Source organism: Coregonus lavaretus (assembly GCF_964263955.1).
Source record: "Coregonus lavaretus genome assembly, contig: HAP1_SCAFFOLD_435, whole genome shotgun sequence".
Taxonomy (NCBI): Eukaryota; Metazoa; Chordata; class Actinopteri; order Salmoniformes; family Salmonidae; genus Coregonus; species Coregonus lavaretus.
The window spans coordinates 325,556-342,326 of NW_028163374.1; the positions used below are offsets into that span (position 1 = coordinate 325,556).

Sequence of the window (16,771 nt, forward strand, 5' to 3'; positions counted from 1 at the left end):
CCCTGTTACGCTCTCTCTCCTCTTGACCTCTGGCAGCACCCCTGTTACGCTCTCTCTCCTCTTGACCTCTGGCAGCACCCCTGTTACGCTCTCTCTCCTCTTGACCTCTGGCAGCACCCCTGTTACGCTCTCTCTCCTCTTGACCTCTGGCAGGACCCCTGTTACGCTCTCTCTCCTCTTGACCTCTGGCAGCACCCCTGTTACGCTCTCTCTCCTCTTGACCTCTGGCAGCACCCCTGTTACGCTCTCTCTCCTCTTGACCTCTGGCAGCACCCCTGTTACGCTCTCTCTCCTCTTGACCTCTGGCAGCACCCCTGTTACGCTCTCTCTCCTCTTGACCTCTGGCAGCACCCCTGTTACGCTCTCTCTCCTCTTGACCTCTGGCAGCACCCCTGTTACGCTCTCTCTCCTCTTGACCTCTGGCAGCACCCCTGTTACGCTCTCTCTCCTCTTGACCTCTGGCAGCACCCCTGTTACGCTCTCTCTCCTCTTGTGTGTTATGCTGTGGTGTTGACCTGTGACCCCTGTGCTGTCTATTGTCAGGTGATATTCTACCTGGGGCAGTACATCATGAAGAAGCAGCTTTATGACATGAAGCAGCAACACCTAGTGCACTGTGCTGACGACCCACTGGGGGCTGTACTGGGAGTGGACAGCTTCTCTGTTAAAGAGCCACGGTGAGGGGACACACTGCAGGGAGTGGACAGCTTCTCCATCAAAGAGCCACACACAGACACTCTCACAATAACACACACACAGACACTCTCACAATAACACACACACAGACACTCTCACAATAACACACACACAGACACTCTCACAATAACACACACACAGACACTCTCACAATAACACACACACAGACACTCTCACAATAACACACACACAGACACTCTCACAATAACACACACACAGACACTCTCACAATAACACACACACAGACACTCTCACAATAACACACACACAGACACTCTCACAATAACACACACACAGACACTCTCACAATAACACACACACACACACAGACACTCTCACAATAACACACACACAGACACTCTCACAATAACACACACACAGACACTCTCACAATAACACACACACAGACACTCTCACAATAACACACACACACAGACACTCTCACAATAACACACACACAGACACTCTCACAATAACACACACACAGACACTCTCACAATAACACACACACAGACACTCTCACAATAACACACACACAGACACTCTCACAATAACACACACACAGACACTCTCACAATAACACACACACACAGACACTCTCACAATAACACACACACACAGACACTCTCACAATAACACACACACAGACACTCTCACAATAACACACACACACAGACACTCTCACAATAACACACACACAGACACTCTCACAATAACACACACACAGACACTCTCACAATAACACACACACAGACACTCTCACAATAACACACACACACAGACACTCTCACAATAACACACACACAGACACTCTCACAATAACACACACACAGACACTCTCACAATAACACACACACAGCTTGGGGCGGACGATAAACCCCCACCCCAACACACCCCCACCCTGTTTACCCCCACCCTGTTTACCCCCACCCCAACACACACACACCCTGTTTACCCCCACCCTGTTTACCCCCACCCTGTTTACCCCCACCCTGTTTACCCCCACCCCAACACACACACCCTGTTTACCCCCAGCCTGTTTACCCCCACCCTGTTTACCCCCACCCCAACACACCCCCACCCTGTTTACCCCCACCCTGTTTACCCCCACCCCCAACACACCCCCACCCTGTTTACCCCCACCCTGTTTACCCCCACCCTGTTTACCCCCACCCCCAACACACCCCCACCCTGTTTACCCCCACCCTGTTTACCCCCACCCCCAACACACATAATCTAAGACAGGCTCTCTGTAAGTCGCTCTGGATAAGAGCGTCTGCTAAATGACTAAAATGTAAATGTACACAGCCTCTAATACATCCCCTCTACACAGCCTCTAATACAGCCCCTCTACACAGCCTCTAATACAGCCTCTAATACATCCCCTCTACACAGCCTCTAATACATCCCCTCTACACAGCCTCTAATACATCCCCTCTACACAGCCTCTAATACATCCCCTCTACACAGCCTCTAATACAGCCTCTAATACAGCCTCTAATACATCCCCTCTACACAGTCTCTAATACATCCCCTCTACACAGCCTCTAATACATCCCCTCTAATACAGCCTCTAATACATCCCCTCTACACATGCTCTAATACATCCCCTCTACACAGCCTCTAATACATCCCCTCTACACAGCCTCTAATACATCCCCTCTACACAGCCTGTAATACATCCCCTCTACACAGTCTCTAATACATCTCCTCTACACAGCCTCTAATACATCCCCTCTACACAGGCTCTAATACATCCCCTCTACACAGACTCTAATACAGCCTCTAATACATCCCCTCTACACAGCCTCTAATACATCCCCTCTATACATCCTCTAATACATCCCCTCTACACAGCCTCTAATACATCCCCTCTACACAGCCTCTAATACATCCCCTCTACACAGCCTCTAATACATCCCCTCTATACATCCTCTAATACATCCCCTCTAAACAGCCTCTAATACATCCCCTCTACACAGCCTCGAATACATCCCATCTACACAGCCTCTAATACATCCCCAATACACAGCCTCGAATACATCCCCTCTACACAGCCTCTAATACATCCCCTCTATACATCCTCTAATACATCCCCTCTACACAGCCTCTAATACATCCCCTCTACACAGCCTCTAATACATCCCCTCTACACAGCCTCTAATACATCCCCTCTAATACAGCCTCTAATACAGTCCCTCTAATACAGCCTCTAATACATCCCCTCTACACAGCCTGTAATGCAGGCTCTCTGGTCCTCTAATACAGCCCCTCTAATACAGGCTCTCTGGCCCTCTAATACATCCCCTCTACACAGCCTGTAATGCAGGCTCTCTGGTCCTCTAATACATCCCCTCTACACAGCCTGTAATACATCCCCTCTACACAGCCTCTAATACATCCCCTCTACACAGCCTCTAATACAGTCCCTCTAATACATCCTCTAATACATCCCCTCTACACAGCCTCTAATACATCCCCTCTACACAGCCTCTAATACAGTCCCTCTAATACAGCCTCTAATACATCCCCTCTACACAGCCTCTAATACATCCCCTCTACACAGCCTGTAATGCAGGCTCTCTGGCCCTCTAATGCAGGCTCTCTGGCCCTCTAATACATCCCCTCTACACAGCCTCTAATACATCCCCTCTACACAGCCTTTAATACATCCTCTAATACATCCCCTCTACACAGCCTCTAATGCATCCCCTCTACACAGCCTGTAATACAGGCTCTCTGGCCGTCTAATGCAGGCTCTCTGGCCCTCTAATACATCCCCTCTACACAGCCTCTAATACATCCCCTCTACACAGCCTTTAATACATCCTCTAATACATCCCCTCTACACAGCCTCTAATGCATCCCCTCTACACAGCCTGTAATACAGGCTCTCTGGCCGTCTAATGCAGGCTCTCTGGCCCTCTAATACATCCCCTCTACACAGCCTCTAATGCATCCCCTCTACACAGCCTGTAATACAGGCTCTCTGGCCCTCTAATGCAGGCTCTCTGGCCCTCTAATACATCCCCTCTACACAGCCTCTAATACATCCCCTCTACACAGCCTTTAATACATCCTCTAATACATCCCCTCTATACAGCCTCTAATACATCCCCTCTACACAGCCTTTAATACATCCTCTAATACATCCCCTCTACACAGCCTCTAATACATCCCCTCTACACAGCCTCTAATACATCACAGGCTCTCTGGCCCTCTAATACATCCCCTCTACACAGCCTCTAATACATCCCCTCTACACAGCCTCTAATACATCCCCTCTACACAGCCTCTAATACATCCCCTCTACACAGCCTCTAATACATCCCCTCTACACAGCCTCTAATACATCACAGGCTCTCTGGCTCTCTAATACATCCCCTCTACACAGCCTCTAATACATCCCCTCTACACATCCTTTAATACATCCTCTAATACATCCCCTCTACACATCCTCTAATACATCCCCTCTACACAGCCTCTAATACATCCCCTCTACACAGCCTGTAATACATCCCCTCTACACAGCCTCTAATACATCCCCTCTACACAGCCTGTAATGCAGGCTCTCTGGTCCTCTAATACATCTCCTCTACACAGCCTCTAATACATCCCCTCTACACAGCCTCTAATACATCCCCTCTACACAGCCTCTAATACATCCCCTCTACACAGCCTCTAATACATCCCCTCTACACAGCCTCTAATACATCCCCTCTACACAGCCTTTAATACATCCTCTAATACATCCCCTCTACACAGCCTCTAATACATCCCCTCTACACAGCCTCTAATACATCCCCTCTACACAGCCTGTAATGCATCCCCTCTAATACATCCCCTCTACACAGCCTCTAATACATCCCCTCTACACAGCCTTTAATACAGGCTCTCTGGCCCTCTAATACAGCCACTTAATATGCTGTCACCTGTGGCATGTGTTGGCTCAGATGTGTACTGATGTTTCAAAAAGAAGTTACTGAAGTTGATGAGCAGGCTTCTTTTTGCTAAACAAATTTGAGATGGCTGAAACGGAAACTGTTTCAGTATGCTAATGTTAGCCTTGTGTGTTTTGCTATTTCAGAGTCCTCTTCGCTATGATCACACAAAATCTCCTAGCAGTGCAAAATCAAGGTACTTTTCCCCTTTTCAGTTATTGTCCTGTAGTTACTAGTTTACATTTACATTGACGTCATTTAGCAGACGCTCTTATCCAGAGCCACTTAGAAATTGGTGCATTCACCCTATAACCAGTGGGATAACCACTTTACAATATTTTTTTTTTATATATATATATTTATTTTTTTTAGGTGGGGGGGGGGGTAGAAGAATTACTTTATCCTATCCCAGGTATTCCTTAAAGAGGTGGGGTTTCATATACATCACTTTTTGAAAAAGCCATTTGTTACGCTAGGCAGTTCAATGCTGTCTGATGTATTGGGGTTGATAAGACACTGAAGAAGTACCGGTAGTCTATTCAGAGTTTTTAAATGTGGATGTTTCTTTTTCCTTAAGAATCCCAGTCTCTGGATAAACCGGATAGAGGGCCTAAGGTAGGAAGACAACATAGAAAGAGGATCTATTCATTTTATTTCTATGGTAGACACACTAAACTAAATGAAGGGAAACCTCTAACCAGTTGTACTATTATGTGTGTTTTCCCGTGTTATTTGTAATTTATTCACTTTAACTCTACCCACATGTACATATTACCTCAACTACGTCAACTAGCCGGTGCCCCCGCACATTGACTCTGCACCGGTACCCCCCTGTATATATAGCCTCCCTAATGTTATTTTATTTTTTCTCTCTCAACACTTTTTTGTTGTTGTTTTATTTGACTTGTCTTATAAAAATAAAAAAACTGCACTGTTGGTTAAGGGCTTATAAGTAAGCATTTCACTGTAATGTCTACACCTGTTGTATTCGGCGCATGTGGCCAATAACATTTGATTTGATTTGAAAATCCATGTGTTTGGTTGGTTGAAACACTCCAGTGGGGGCGTTGCTATAACGGGGTACTGGATAGCTGCTATTTTACAGGCTCCGACCCAACTTTGCTGTTTTGTGATTCTTTTGTCGTAATTTTTTTTTCTCCATGAATTGTTTCCGCTGTAATTTCTTACAACCGACAAGAACTTTTGAACATCAGATCTGTAGTTACTTACCTTTAAATGTTTGACTTCGACTCATCTGCCCTGTTTGAGACCCCTTCCCTAGACCCACTCCAATTTGCATACCGCCCCCAACCAATGTTCCCTTTAATTTTTTTCATCACTGAGCAAATTTCAGGTCTGCTGAGTACCAACTCAATATCTTGTCTATTTACGACGTTAATGTACGCCAATTATGCACTTTCATCTACAAATACTAACACCTCCCAGACAGTTTACCTAACCCCTTCAATGGATTCTTCCAGGTTAATTCTGAAATCCATCTATATAACACAAGACACTGTGCCAAACCTTCACCCTGCCAGGCAGTGTTGCTGCACCAGGTGGGATATAGGATGAGTATTGTTGTTGTTGTGTCATTAGCAGCTATGAAACAGGTGGGATATAGGATGAGTATTGTTGTTGTTGTGTCATTAGCAGCTATGAAACAGGTGGGATATAGGATGAGTATTGTTGTTGTTGTGTCATTAGCAGCTATGAAACAGGTGGGATATAGGATGAGTATTGTTGTTGTTGTGCCATTAGCAGCTATGAAACAAAACAGCAGAAATACTTTGAAAACAAGCTACTGCAGAATATTTCTAATCCCCGACTCGCACATGTGCTCATACTTGGCTTTTGACTATTTTTGATTAGTGAATGTAATGCTCTTCACTGTAGAGCCCTGCAAATTCATACCCACCGATATCTAAATATACCCACGTTTGGTGGGTGGTAGGAGTTAATTGTATGCCCTACCCCTATACATATCTACCTCCATCACTCCAGTATCCCTGTCCCCTTACCCCTATACATATCTACCTCCATCACTCCAGTATCCCTGTCCCCTTACCCCTATACATATCTACCTCCATCACTCCAGTATCCCTGTCCCCTTCTCCCTATACATATCTACCTCCATCACTCCAGTATCCCTGTCCCCTTACCCCTATACATATCTACCTCCATCACTCCAGTATCCCTGTCCCCTTACACCTATACATATCTACCTCCATCACTCCAGTATCCCTGCACATTGTTGATATGGTACTGGAGCTGACTGACCCAGTATATAGCTAGCTTACTTTCTCGTGTTTTTGTTCTACCTTGTTTTTCTTTTAAAAATTATTACATGGGATATTGATTACGGCATTGATGGGTTTAGAAGCTTGTAAGAAAGGCATTTCACTGTACTTGTGCACGTGACATTTAAAACTTGAAATGTGAAACTACTGGCGTTGGGTGCGATGACATGCTAGCTGTTCCCAGAGACTTCGTCATTGAGCCAACGACTATAACGTTTAGCAGCGGTGGCAAGAAATTAACAGCGGCGGGCCACCGCTACTAAATTAATGTAGGGGAAACACTGCTCCATCACCCTCCATTTTAAAGAGTTCCAAACAGACTGTGTCAAACTAATTGCCTAGCCCTGGGTCTCACACACACACACACACACACACACACACACACACACACACACACGCACTCAACCTCAAGTTGAAACAACATAGTTTGTTGAAGAGTGATGTTTATGCTGTCACATTGTTCCAAGACGGTCTCCCTCGGAGCTTCTGAAGTGGTTTTTCCTGTGATGTCGTTTTTAAGTGGTCGCTGTGCCTGGGTGAGTTTTATAGACAGACTCCCACAGTGTCCTGGTTCACTGGTTCATTTCTCTTAACAGTTCCTCCTGTTTTAATCTGTTACAGGAAACAGACTCAGACTGTCCTTCATCATCTACCTCAGAACGGAGGAGGAGGAGGAGTGACCCTGGTGAGTACCTCTCTGTCTCTGTCTGAATAATGTGTGTTGTTGTTGGAGTACTCCAACAGTGTTTCCATAAGCCTACGCCTACTAACTACACCAGTCCTGCTCACGTGGATCTGTGCTGTAACTTCCTCCTGGAGAAACAGACTGATGTCATGTCCGACAGGATGGCTTCGTGGTGTCATGTCCGACAGGATGGCTTCGTGGTGTCATGTCCGACAGGATGGCTTCGTGGTGTCATGTCAGACAGGATGGTTTCGTGGTGTCATGTCAGACAGGATGGTTTCATGGTGTCATGTCAGACAGGATGGCTTCGTGGTGTCATGTCAGACAGGATGGCTTCATGGTGTCATGTCCGACAGGATGGCTTCATGGTGTCATGTCAGACAGGATGGCTTCATGGTGTCATGTCCGACAGGATGGCTTCATGGTGTCATGTCCCTTCCGTCTTCAAGAGAGCGAGAGTTGCACCCCTTCTCAAAAAACCAACACTCGATCCCACTGATGTCAACAACTACAGACCAGTATCCCTTCTTTCTTTTCTTTCCAAAACTATTGAGCGTGCCGTCTTTAGCCAACTATCTTGCTATCTCTCTCAGAATGACCTTCTTGATCCAAACCAGTCAGGTTTCAGGACTGGTCATTCAACTGAGACTGCTCTTCTCTGTGTCACGGAGGCTCTCCGCACTGCTAAAGCTAACTCTCTCTCCTCTGCTCTTGTCCTTCTAGACCTGTCTGCTGCCTTTGATACAGTGAACCATCAGATCCTCCACTCCACCCTCTCCGAGCTGGGCATCTCCGGCGCGGCTCACTCCTGGATTGCGTCCTACCTGACCGGTCGCTCCTACCAAGTGGCGTGGCGAGAAGCTGTCTCCGCACCACGTGCTCTCACCACTGGTGTCCCCCAGGGCTCAGTTCTAGGCCCTCTCCTTTTCTCCCTATACACCAAGTCACTTGGCTCTGTCATATCCTCACATGGCCTCTCCTATCATTGCTACGCTGACGATACACAACTAATCTTCTCCTTTCCCCCTTCTGATAACCAGGTGGCGAATCGCATCTCTGCATGTCTGGCAGACATATCAGTATGGATGACGGATCACCACCTCAAGCTGAACCCTGGCAAGACGGAGCTGCTCTTCCTCCCGGGGAAGGACTGCCCGTTCCATGATCTCGCCATCACGGTTGACAACTCCGTTGTGTCCTCCTCCCAGAGTGCGAAGAGCCTTGGCGTGACCCTGGACAACACCCTGTCGTTCTCCGCTAACATCAAGGCGGTGACCCGATCCTGCAGGTTCATGCTCTACAACATTCGGAGAGTACGACCCTGCCTTACACAGGAAGCGGCACAGGTCCTAATCCAGGCACTTGTCATCTCCCGTCTGGATTACTGCAACTCGCTGTTGGCTGGGCTCCCTGCCTGTGCCATTAAACCCCTACAACTCATCCAGAACGCTGCAGCCCGTCTGGTGTTCAACCTTCCCAAGTTCTCTCACGTCACCCCCCTCCTCCGCACACTCCACTGGCTTCCAGTTGAAGCTCGCATCCGTTACAAGACCATGGTGCTTGCCTATGGAGCTGTGAGGGGAACGGCACCTCGGTACCTTCAGGCTCTGATCAGTCCCTACACCCAGGCGAGGGCATTGCGTTCATCCACCTCTGGCCTGCTGGCTCCCCTTCCTCTGCGGAAGCATAGTTCCCGCTCAGCCCAGTCTAAGCTGTTCGCTGCTCTGGCACCCCAATGGTGGAACAAGCTCCCTCACGACGCCAGGACAGCGGAGTCACTCACCACCTTCCGGAGACATTTGAAACCCCACCTCTTTAAGGAACACCTGGGATAGGATAAAGTAATCCTTCTACCCCCCCCCCCCCCAAAAAAAAAAAAAAAATAAATAAATAAATAGTATAATTGTAAAGTGGTTATCCCACTGGCTATAGGGTGAATGCACCAATTTGTAGTCGCTCTGGATAAGAGCGTCTGCTAAATGACGTAAATGTGCCCTTGAGCAAGGCACTTAACCTTAATTGCTCCTGTAAGTCGCTCTGGATAAGAGCGTCTGCTAAATGACTAAAATGTAAATGTAAATGTGTCATGTCAGACAGGATGGCTTCATGGTGTCATGTCAGACAGGATGGCTTCGTGGTGTCATGTCAGACAGGATGGCTTCATGGTGTCATGTCAGACAGGATGGCTTTGTGGTGTCATGTCAGACAGGATGGCTTCGTGGTGTCATGTCCGACAGGATGGCTTCGTGGTGTCATGTCAGACAGGATGGCTTCGTGGTGTCATGTCAGACAGGATGGCTTCATGGTGTCATGTCAGACAGGATGGCTTCATGGTGTCATGTCAGACAGGATGGCTTCATGGTGTCATGTCAGACAGGATGGCTTCATGGTGTCATGTCTGACAGGATGGCTTCGTGGTGTCATGTCAGACAGGATGGTTTCGTGGTGTCATGTCAGACAGGATGGCTTCATGGTGTCATGTCAGACAGGATGGCTTCATGGTGTCATGTCAGACAGGATGGCTTCATGGTGTCATGTCAGACAGGATGGCTTCGTGGTGTCATGTCCGACAGGATGGCTTCATGGTGTCATGTCAGACAGGATGGCTTCATGGTGTCATGTCCGACAGGATGGCTTCATGGTGTCATGTCAGACAGGATGGCTTCGTGGTGTCATGTCAGACAGGATGGTTTCGTGGTGTCATGTCAGACAGGATGGCTTCGTGGTGTCATGTCAGACAGGATGGCTTCGTGGTGTCATGTCCGACAGGATGGCTTCATGGTGTCATGTCCGACAGGATGGCTTCATGGTGTCATGTCCCTTCCGTCTTCAAGAGAGCGAGAGTTGCACCCCTTCTCAAAAAACCAACACTCGATCCCACTGATGTCAACAACTACAGACCAGTATCCCTTCTTTCTTTTCTTTCCAAAACTATTGAGCGTGCCGTCTTTAGCCAACTATCTTGCTATCTCTCTCAGAATGACCTTCTTGATCCAAACCAGTCAGGTTTCAGGACTGGTCATTCAACTGAGACTGCTCTTCTCTGTGTCACGGAGGCTCTCCGCACTGCTAAAGCTAACTCTCTCTCCTCTGCTCTTGTCCTTCTAGACCTGTCTGCTGCCTTTGATACAGTGAACCATCAGATCCTCCACTCCACCCTCTCCGAGCTGGGCATCTCCGGCGCGGCTCACTCCTGGATTGCGTCCTACCTGACCGGTCGCTCCTACCAAGTGGCGTGGCGAGAAGCTGTCTCCGCACCACGTGCTCTCACCACTGGTGTCCCCCAGGGCTCAGTTCTAGGCCCTCTCCTTTTCTCCCTATACACCAAGTCACTTGGCTCTGTCATATCCTCACATGGCCTCTCCTATCATTGCTACGCTGACGATACACAACTAATCTTCTCCTTTCCCCCTTCTGATAACCAGGTGGCGAATCGCATCTCTGCATGTCTGGCAGACATATCAGTATGGATGACGGATCACCACCTCAAGCTGAACCCTGGCAAGACGGAGCTGCTCTTCCTCCCGGGGAAGGACTGCCCGTTCCATGATCTCGCCATCACGGTTGACAACTCCGTTGTGTCCTCCTCCCAGAGTGCGAAGAGCCTTGGCGTGACCCTGGACAACACCCTGTCGTTCTCCGCTAACATCAAGGCGGTGACCCGATCCTGCAGGTTCATGCTCTACAACATTCGGAGAGTACGACCCTGCCTTACACAGGAAGCGGCACAGGTCCTAATCCAGGCACTTGTCATCTCCCGTCTGGATTACTGCAACTCGCTGTTGGCTGGGCTCCCTGCCTGTGCCATTAAACCCCTACAACTCATCCAGAACGCTGCAGCCCGTCTGGTGTTCAACCTTCCCAAGTTCTCTCACGTCACCCCCCTCCTCCGCACACTCCACTGGCTTCCAGTTGAAGCTCGCATCCGTTACAAGACCATGGTGCTTGCCTATGGAGCTGTGAGGGGAACGGCACCTCCGTACCTTCAGGCTCTGATCAGTCCCTACACCCAGGCGAGGGCATTGCGTTCATCCACCTCTGGCCTGCTGGCTCCCCTTCCTCTGCGGAAGCATAGTTCCCGCTCAGCCCAGTCTAAGCTGTTCGCTGCTCTGGCACCCCAATGGTGGAACAAGCTCCCTCACGACGCCAGGACAGCGGAGTCACTCACCACCTTCCGGAGACATTTGAAACCCCACCTCTTTAAGGAACACCTGGGATAGGATAAAGTAATCCTTCTACCCCCCCCCCCCCAAAAAAAAATAAATAATAAATAAATAAATAGTATAATTGTAAAGTGGTTATCCCACTGGCTATAGGGTGAATGCACCAATTTGTAGTCGCTCTGGATAAGAGCGTCTGCTAAATGACGTAAATGTGCCCTTGAGCAAGGCACTTAACCCTAATTGCTCCTGTAAGTCGCTCTGGATAAGAGCGTCTGCTAAATGACGTAAATGTAAATGTAAATGTGTCATGTCAGACAGGATGGCTTCATGGTGTCATGTCAGACAGGATGGCTTCGTGGTGTCATGTCAGACAGGATGGCTTCGTGGTGTCATGTCAGACAGGATGGCTTCATGGTGTCATGTCAGACACGATGGCTTCATGGTGTCATGTCAGACAGGATGGCTTCGTGGTGTCATGTCAGACAGGATGGCTTCGTGGTGTCATGTCCGACAGGATGGCTTCGTGGTGTCATGTCAGACAGGATGGCTTCGTGGTGTCATGTCAGACAGGATGGCTTCATGGTGTCATGTCAGACAGGATGGCTTCATGGTGTCATGTCAGACAGGATGGCTTCATGGTGTCATGTCAGACAGGATGGCTTCATGGTGTCATGTCCGACAGGATGGCTTCGTGGTGTCATGTCAGACAGGATGGTTTCGTGGTGTCATGTCAGACAGGATGGCTTCGTGGTGTCATGTCAGACAGGATGGCTTCGTGGTGTCATGTCAGACAGGATGGCTTCATGGTGTCATGTCAGACAGGATGGCTTCGTGGTGTCATGTCAGACAGGATGGCTTCGTGGTGTCATGTCAGACAGGATGGCTTCATGGTGTCATGTCAGACAGGATGGCTTCATGGTGTCATGTCCGACAGGATGGCTTCGTGGTGTCATGTCAGACAGGATGGCTTCGTGGTGTCATGTCAGACAGGATGGCTTCGTGGTGTCTTGTCAGACAGGATGGCTTCGTGGTGTCTTGTCAGACAGGATGGCTTCGTGGTGTCATGTCCGACAGGATGGCTTCGTGGTGTCTTGTCAGACAGGATGGCTTCGTGGTGTCATGTCAGACAGGATGGCTTCGTGGTGTCATGTCAGACAGGATGGCTTCATGGTGTCATGTCAGACAGGATGGCTTCATGGTGTCATGTCAGACAGGATGGTTTCGTGGTGTCATGTCAGACAGGATGGTTTCGTGGTGTCATGTCAGACAGGATGGCTTCGTGGTGTCATGTCAGACAGGATGGTTTCATGTGCTACCCTGTCAAGGCTGTTGGGGAAGATGTACACACCTTTTATATATTTCAGAGACTGAGTTATGGATTGATCAAAGCATAGAACCACTGTCACTTTCACTGTGTCCGTCCAGACTTGTCCTGCTGTGGGGATAGGAGATAGGACCAGACCTAAGGAACACACTGGTCTGGAGGCTGTGGAGAATGTGTTCAGATGACTTCTCCTCACAATGAGTCTCTTCAGGCCCATAGCATCCACACACAGACACAACAAAGACATGCCTGTTCCTACCAGACCAGGGGGGAATCCACATCCACAGCAGTCCTAGCCTGATGGATTGAAATTGACCGTTTTTAAAGATGTTTTTTTATTGCTCTTAGCTACTGGTCGTACCTCAAGCCAATGCACATGTACGGCTATAAAAAGTCATTGATGTCTTGTGAACATCACATAAGATATTCAGTGTCATCAAGGAAGAAATCGCTTTGTTGAAGACTATATCAGTATGTTTCAATATGTCAACTGAGTGATTGGATGCACAGCATTCTTCTCTATTGCCATCAGAGGAGAAATGGCTTATTTGAAGAAATTGTTAACAGTAGTATTTGATGTGTCAACCCTGCTCACACCACTGCTCACATCTCCTCTGTTCTATTCCAGCGGGTACATCATCGACACAAGAGGAGGACGGCTGTGAGCCCAGGAAGAGGCATAGGTCAGACAGCTTTTCTCTACCCTTTGATGACAGCATGTCCTGGTGTGTGATAGGAGGCCTGAGACGAGACCGGAGGAGCACTGAGTCTTCAGACTCCCACAGTAACACTGTGAGTAGCCTGGTGTATCTCTGTGAGTAGCCTGGTGTATCTCTGTGAGTAGCCTAGTGTATCTCTGTGAGTAGCCTGATGTATCTCTGTGAGTAGCCTAGTGTATCTCTGTGAGTAGCCTAGTGTATCTCTGTGAGTAGCCTAGTGTATCTCTGTGAGTAGCCTAGTGTATCTCTGTGAGTAGCCTAGTGTAAATCTGTGAGTAGCCTACTGTATCTCTGTGAGTAGCCTAGTGTATCTCTGTGAGTAGCCTAGTGTATCTCTGTGAGTAGCCTGGTGTATCTCTGTGAGTAGCCTAGTGTATCTCTGTGAGTAGCCTGGTGTATCTCTGTGAGTAGCCTGGTGTATCTCTGTGAGTAGCCTACTGTATCTCTGTGAGTAGCCTAGTGTATCTCTGTGAGTAGCCTAGTGTATCTCTGTGAGTAGCCTAGTGTATCTCTGTGAGTAGCCTAGTGTATCTCTGTGAGTAGCCTAGTGTAAATCTGTGAGTAGCCTACTGTATCTCTGTGAGTAGCCTAGTGTATCTCTGTGAGTAGCCTGGTGTATCTCTGTGAGTAGCCTGGTGTATCTCTGTGAGTAGCCTACTGTATCTCTGTGAGTAGCCTAGTGTATCTCTGTGAGTAGCCTGGTGTATCTCTGTGAGTAGCCTAGTGTATCTCTGTGAGTAGCCTAGTGTATCTCTGTGAGTAGCCTAGTGTATCTCTGTGAGTAGCCTAGTGTATCTCTGTGAGTAGCCTAGTGTAAATCTGTGAGTAGCCTACTGTATCTCTGTGAGTAGCCTAGTGTATCTCTGTGAGTAGCCTGGTGTATCTCTGTGAGTAGCCTGGTGTATCTCTGTGAGTAGCCTACTGTATCTCTGTGAGTAGCCTAGTGTATCTCTGTGAGTAGCCTGGTGTATCTCTGTGAGTAGCCTAGTGTATCTCTGTGAGTAGCCTGGTGTATCTCTGTGAGTAGCCTAGTGTAACTCTGTGAGTAGCCTGGTGTAACTCTGTGAGTAGCCTAGTGTATCTCTGTGAGTAGCCTAGTGTATCTCTGTGAGTAGCCTAGTGTATCTCTGTGAGTAGCCTAGTGTATCTCTGTGAGTAGCCTAGTGTATCTCTGTGAGTAGCCTAGTGTATCTCTGTGAGTAGCCTAGTGTATCTCTGTGAGTAGCCTAGTGTATCTCTGTGAGTAGCCTAGTGTATCTCTGTGAGTAGCCTGGTGTATCTCTGTGAGTAGCCTAGTGTATCTCTGTGAGTAGCCTGGTGTATCTCTGTGAGTAGCCTACTGTATCTCTGTGAGTAGCCTAGTGTATCTCTGTGAGTAGCCTGGTGTATCTCTGTGAGTAGCCTAGTGTATCTCTGTGAGTAGCCTGGTGTATCTCTGTGAGTAGCCTAGTGTAACTCTGTGAGTAGCCTGGTGTAACTCTGTGAGTAGCCTAGTGTATCTCTGTGAGTAGCCTAGTGTATCTCTGTGAGTAGCCTAGTGTATCTCTGTGAGTAGCCTAGTGTATCTCTGTGAGTAGCCTAGTGTATCTCTGTGAGTAGCCTAGTGTAACTCTGTGAGTAGCCTGGTGTAACTCTGTGAGTAGCCTAGTGTATCTCTGTGAGTAGCCTGGTGTAACTCTGTGAGTAGCCTAGTGTATCTCTGTGAGTAGCCTACTGCAGTACAACTATTAACCCTGTCTAAGACTGTAGTTTCATCAATCCTAAATTAAAGGAGGGTGAGATCCTAAACTAGAGAATACCTGTTGGGTTACGAAATTATACAGATGAAGGAATGAGATGATTTAATTCCTACACATAATGGTCAGATGATGTGACATGGGGTCGTTCAGTACTTTAGCTGTGTAAGTCCCATGTTACTGAGCGCTCTCTCTCTCTCTCTCTCTCAACAGGAAGTAGGTTCATCGGTCAGTGACGTGTGTGACGATGTTCTGAGCCAGGATCTGGACTCTGATAACTTCAGCGTGGAGTTTGAGGTGGAGTCCATTGACTCGGATGCCTACAGCGATCCCGAAGAGGCTTCAGTGTCTGGAGAGGACGAGGTCTCAGCTCACTGTCTTTTCAACTGTGTGTGTGTGTTTCCGCTGCATTCATTTAGCTGTGGTGCTATCACTGGGGGGGTGGGGGGCATGCTCCCGAACCCCCCGAGGAAACACTGGTGTGTGTGTGTCATTTCAAACAGCGCCCTCTAGTGTCCTGGGGTCAAACTGCAGCTGTTGACTCACTGTCTCTGTGGTTCTCTCACAGGTGTATGAAGTCACCATCTTTGAAGCAGAGGAGGAGGACTCGTTCGATGACGACACTGAAATCACGAAAGCAGTATGTTTCATATTATCCATAATAATAATAATAAAATCTCACCAACACAAGGATACCACAGCTACCAATGTTCTGGTTGGTTAGTGTCTGTTGCCTAATCTAGTGGTGTTGTATAATCTAGCTGTATGGCCTGTTGTCTAATCTAGCTGTATGGCCTGTTGTCTAATCTAGTTGTATTGCCTGTTGTCTAATCTAGTTGTATGGCCTGTTGTCTAATCTAGTTGTATGGCCTGTTGTCTAATCTAGCTGTATGGCCTGTTGTCTAATCTAGCTGTATTGCCTGTTGTCTAATCTAGTGGTGTTGTCTAATCTAGTTGTATGGCCTGTTGTCTAATCTAGTTGTATGGCCTGTTGTCTAATCTAGTTGTATGGCCTGTTGTATAATCTAGTTGTATTGCCTGTTGTATAATCTAGTTGTATGGCCTGTTGTCTAATCTAGCTGTATGGCCTGTTGTCTAATCTAGCTGTATGGCCTGTTGTCTAATCTAGCTGTATTGCCTGTTGTATAATCTAGTTGTATGGCCTGTTGTCTAATCTAGTGGTGTTGTCTAATCTAGCTGTATGGCC

At 47.9% G+C, this 16,771-nt stretch overlaps 1 protein-coding gene across 1 annotated transcript in view; it reads left to right on the forward strand.

Moving 5' to 3' along the window:
• Positions 1-517: 517 nt before the first annotated feature.
• The window catches only part of LOC311118194 (E3 ubiquitin-protein ligase Mdm2-like), a 63,542-nt gene continuing 47,288 nt past the window's right edge, over positions 518-16,771 (forward strand). The window contains exons 1-7 of the mRNA XM_084193046.1: positions 518-677; positions 4,784-4,833; positions 5,215-5,252; positions 7,559-7,622; positions 13,738-13,901; positions 15,778-15,927; positions 16,133-16,204. Of these exons, the coding sequence (XP_084049172.1) occupies positions 571-677; positions 4,784-4,833; positions 5,215-5,252; positions 7,559-7,622; positions 13,738-13,901; positions 15,778-15,927; positions 16,133-16,204 (645 nt within the window). The 5' untranslated portion in view covers positions 518-570. The remainder of the gene's footprint in view (positions 678-4,783; positions 4,834-5,214; positions 5,253-7,558; positions 7,623-13,737; positions 13,902-15,777; positions 15,928-16,132; positions 16,205-16,771) is intronic.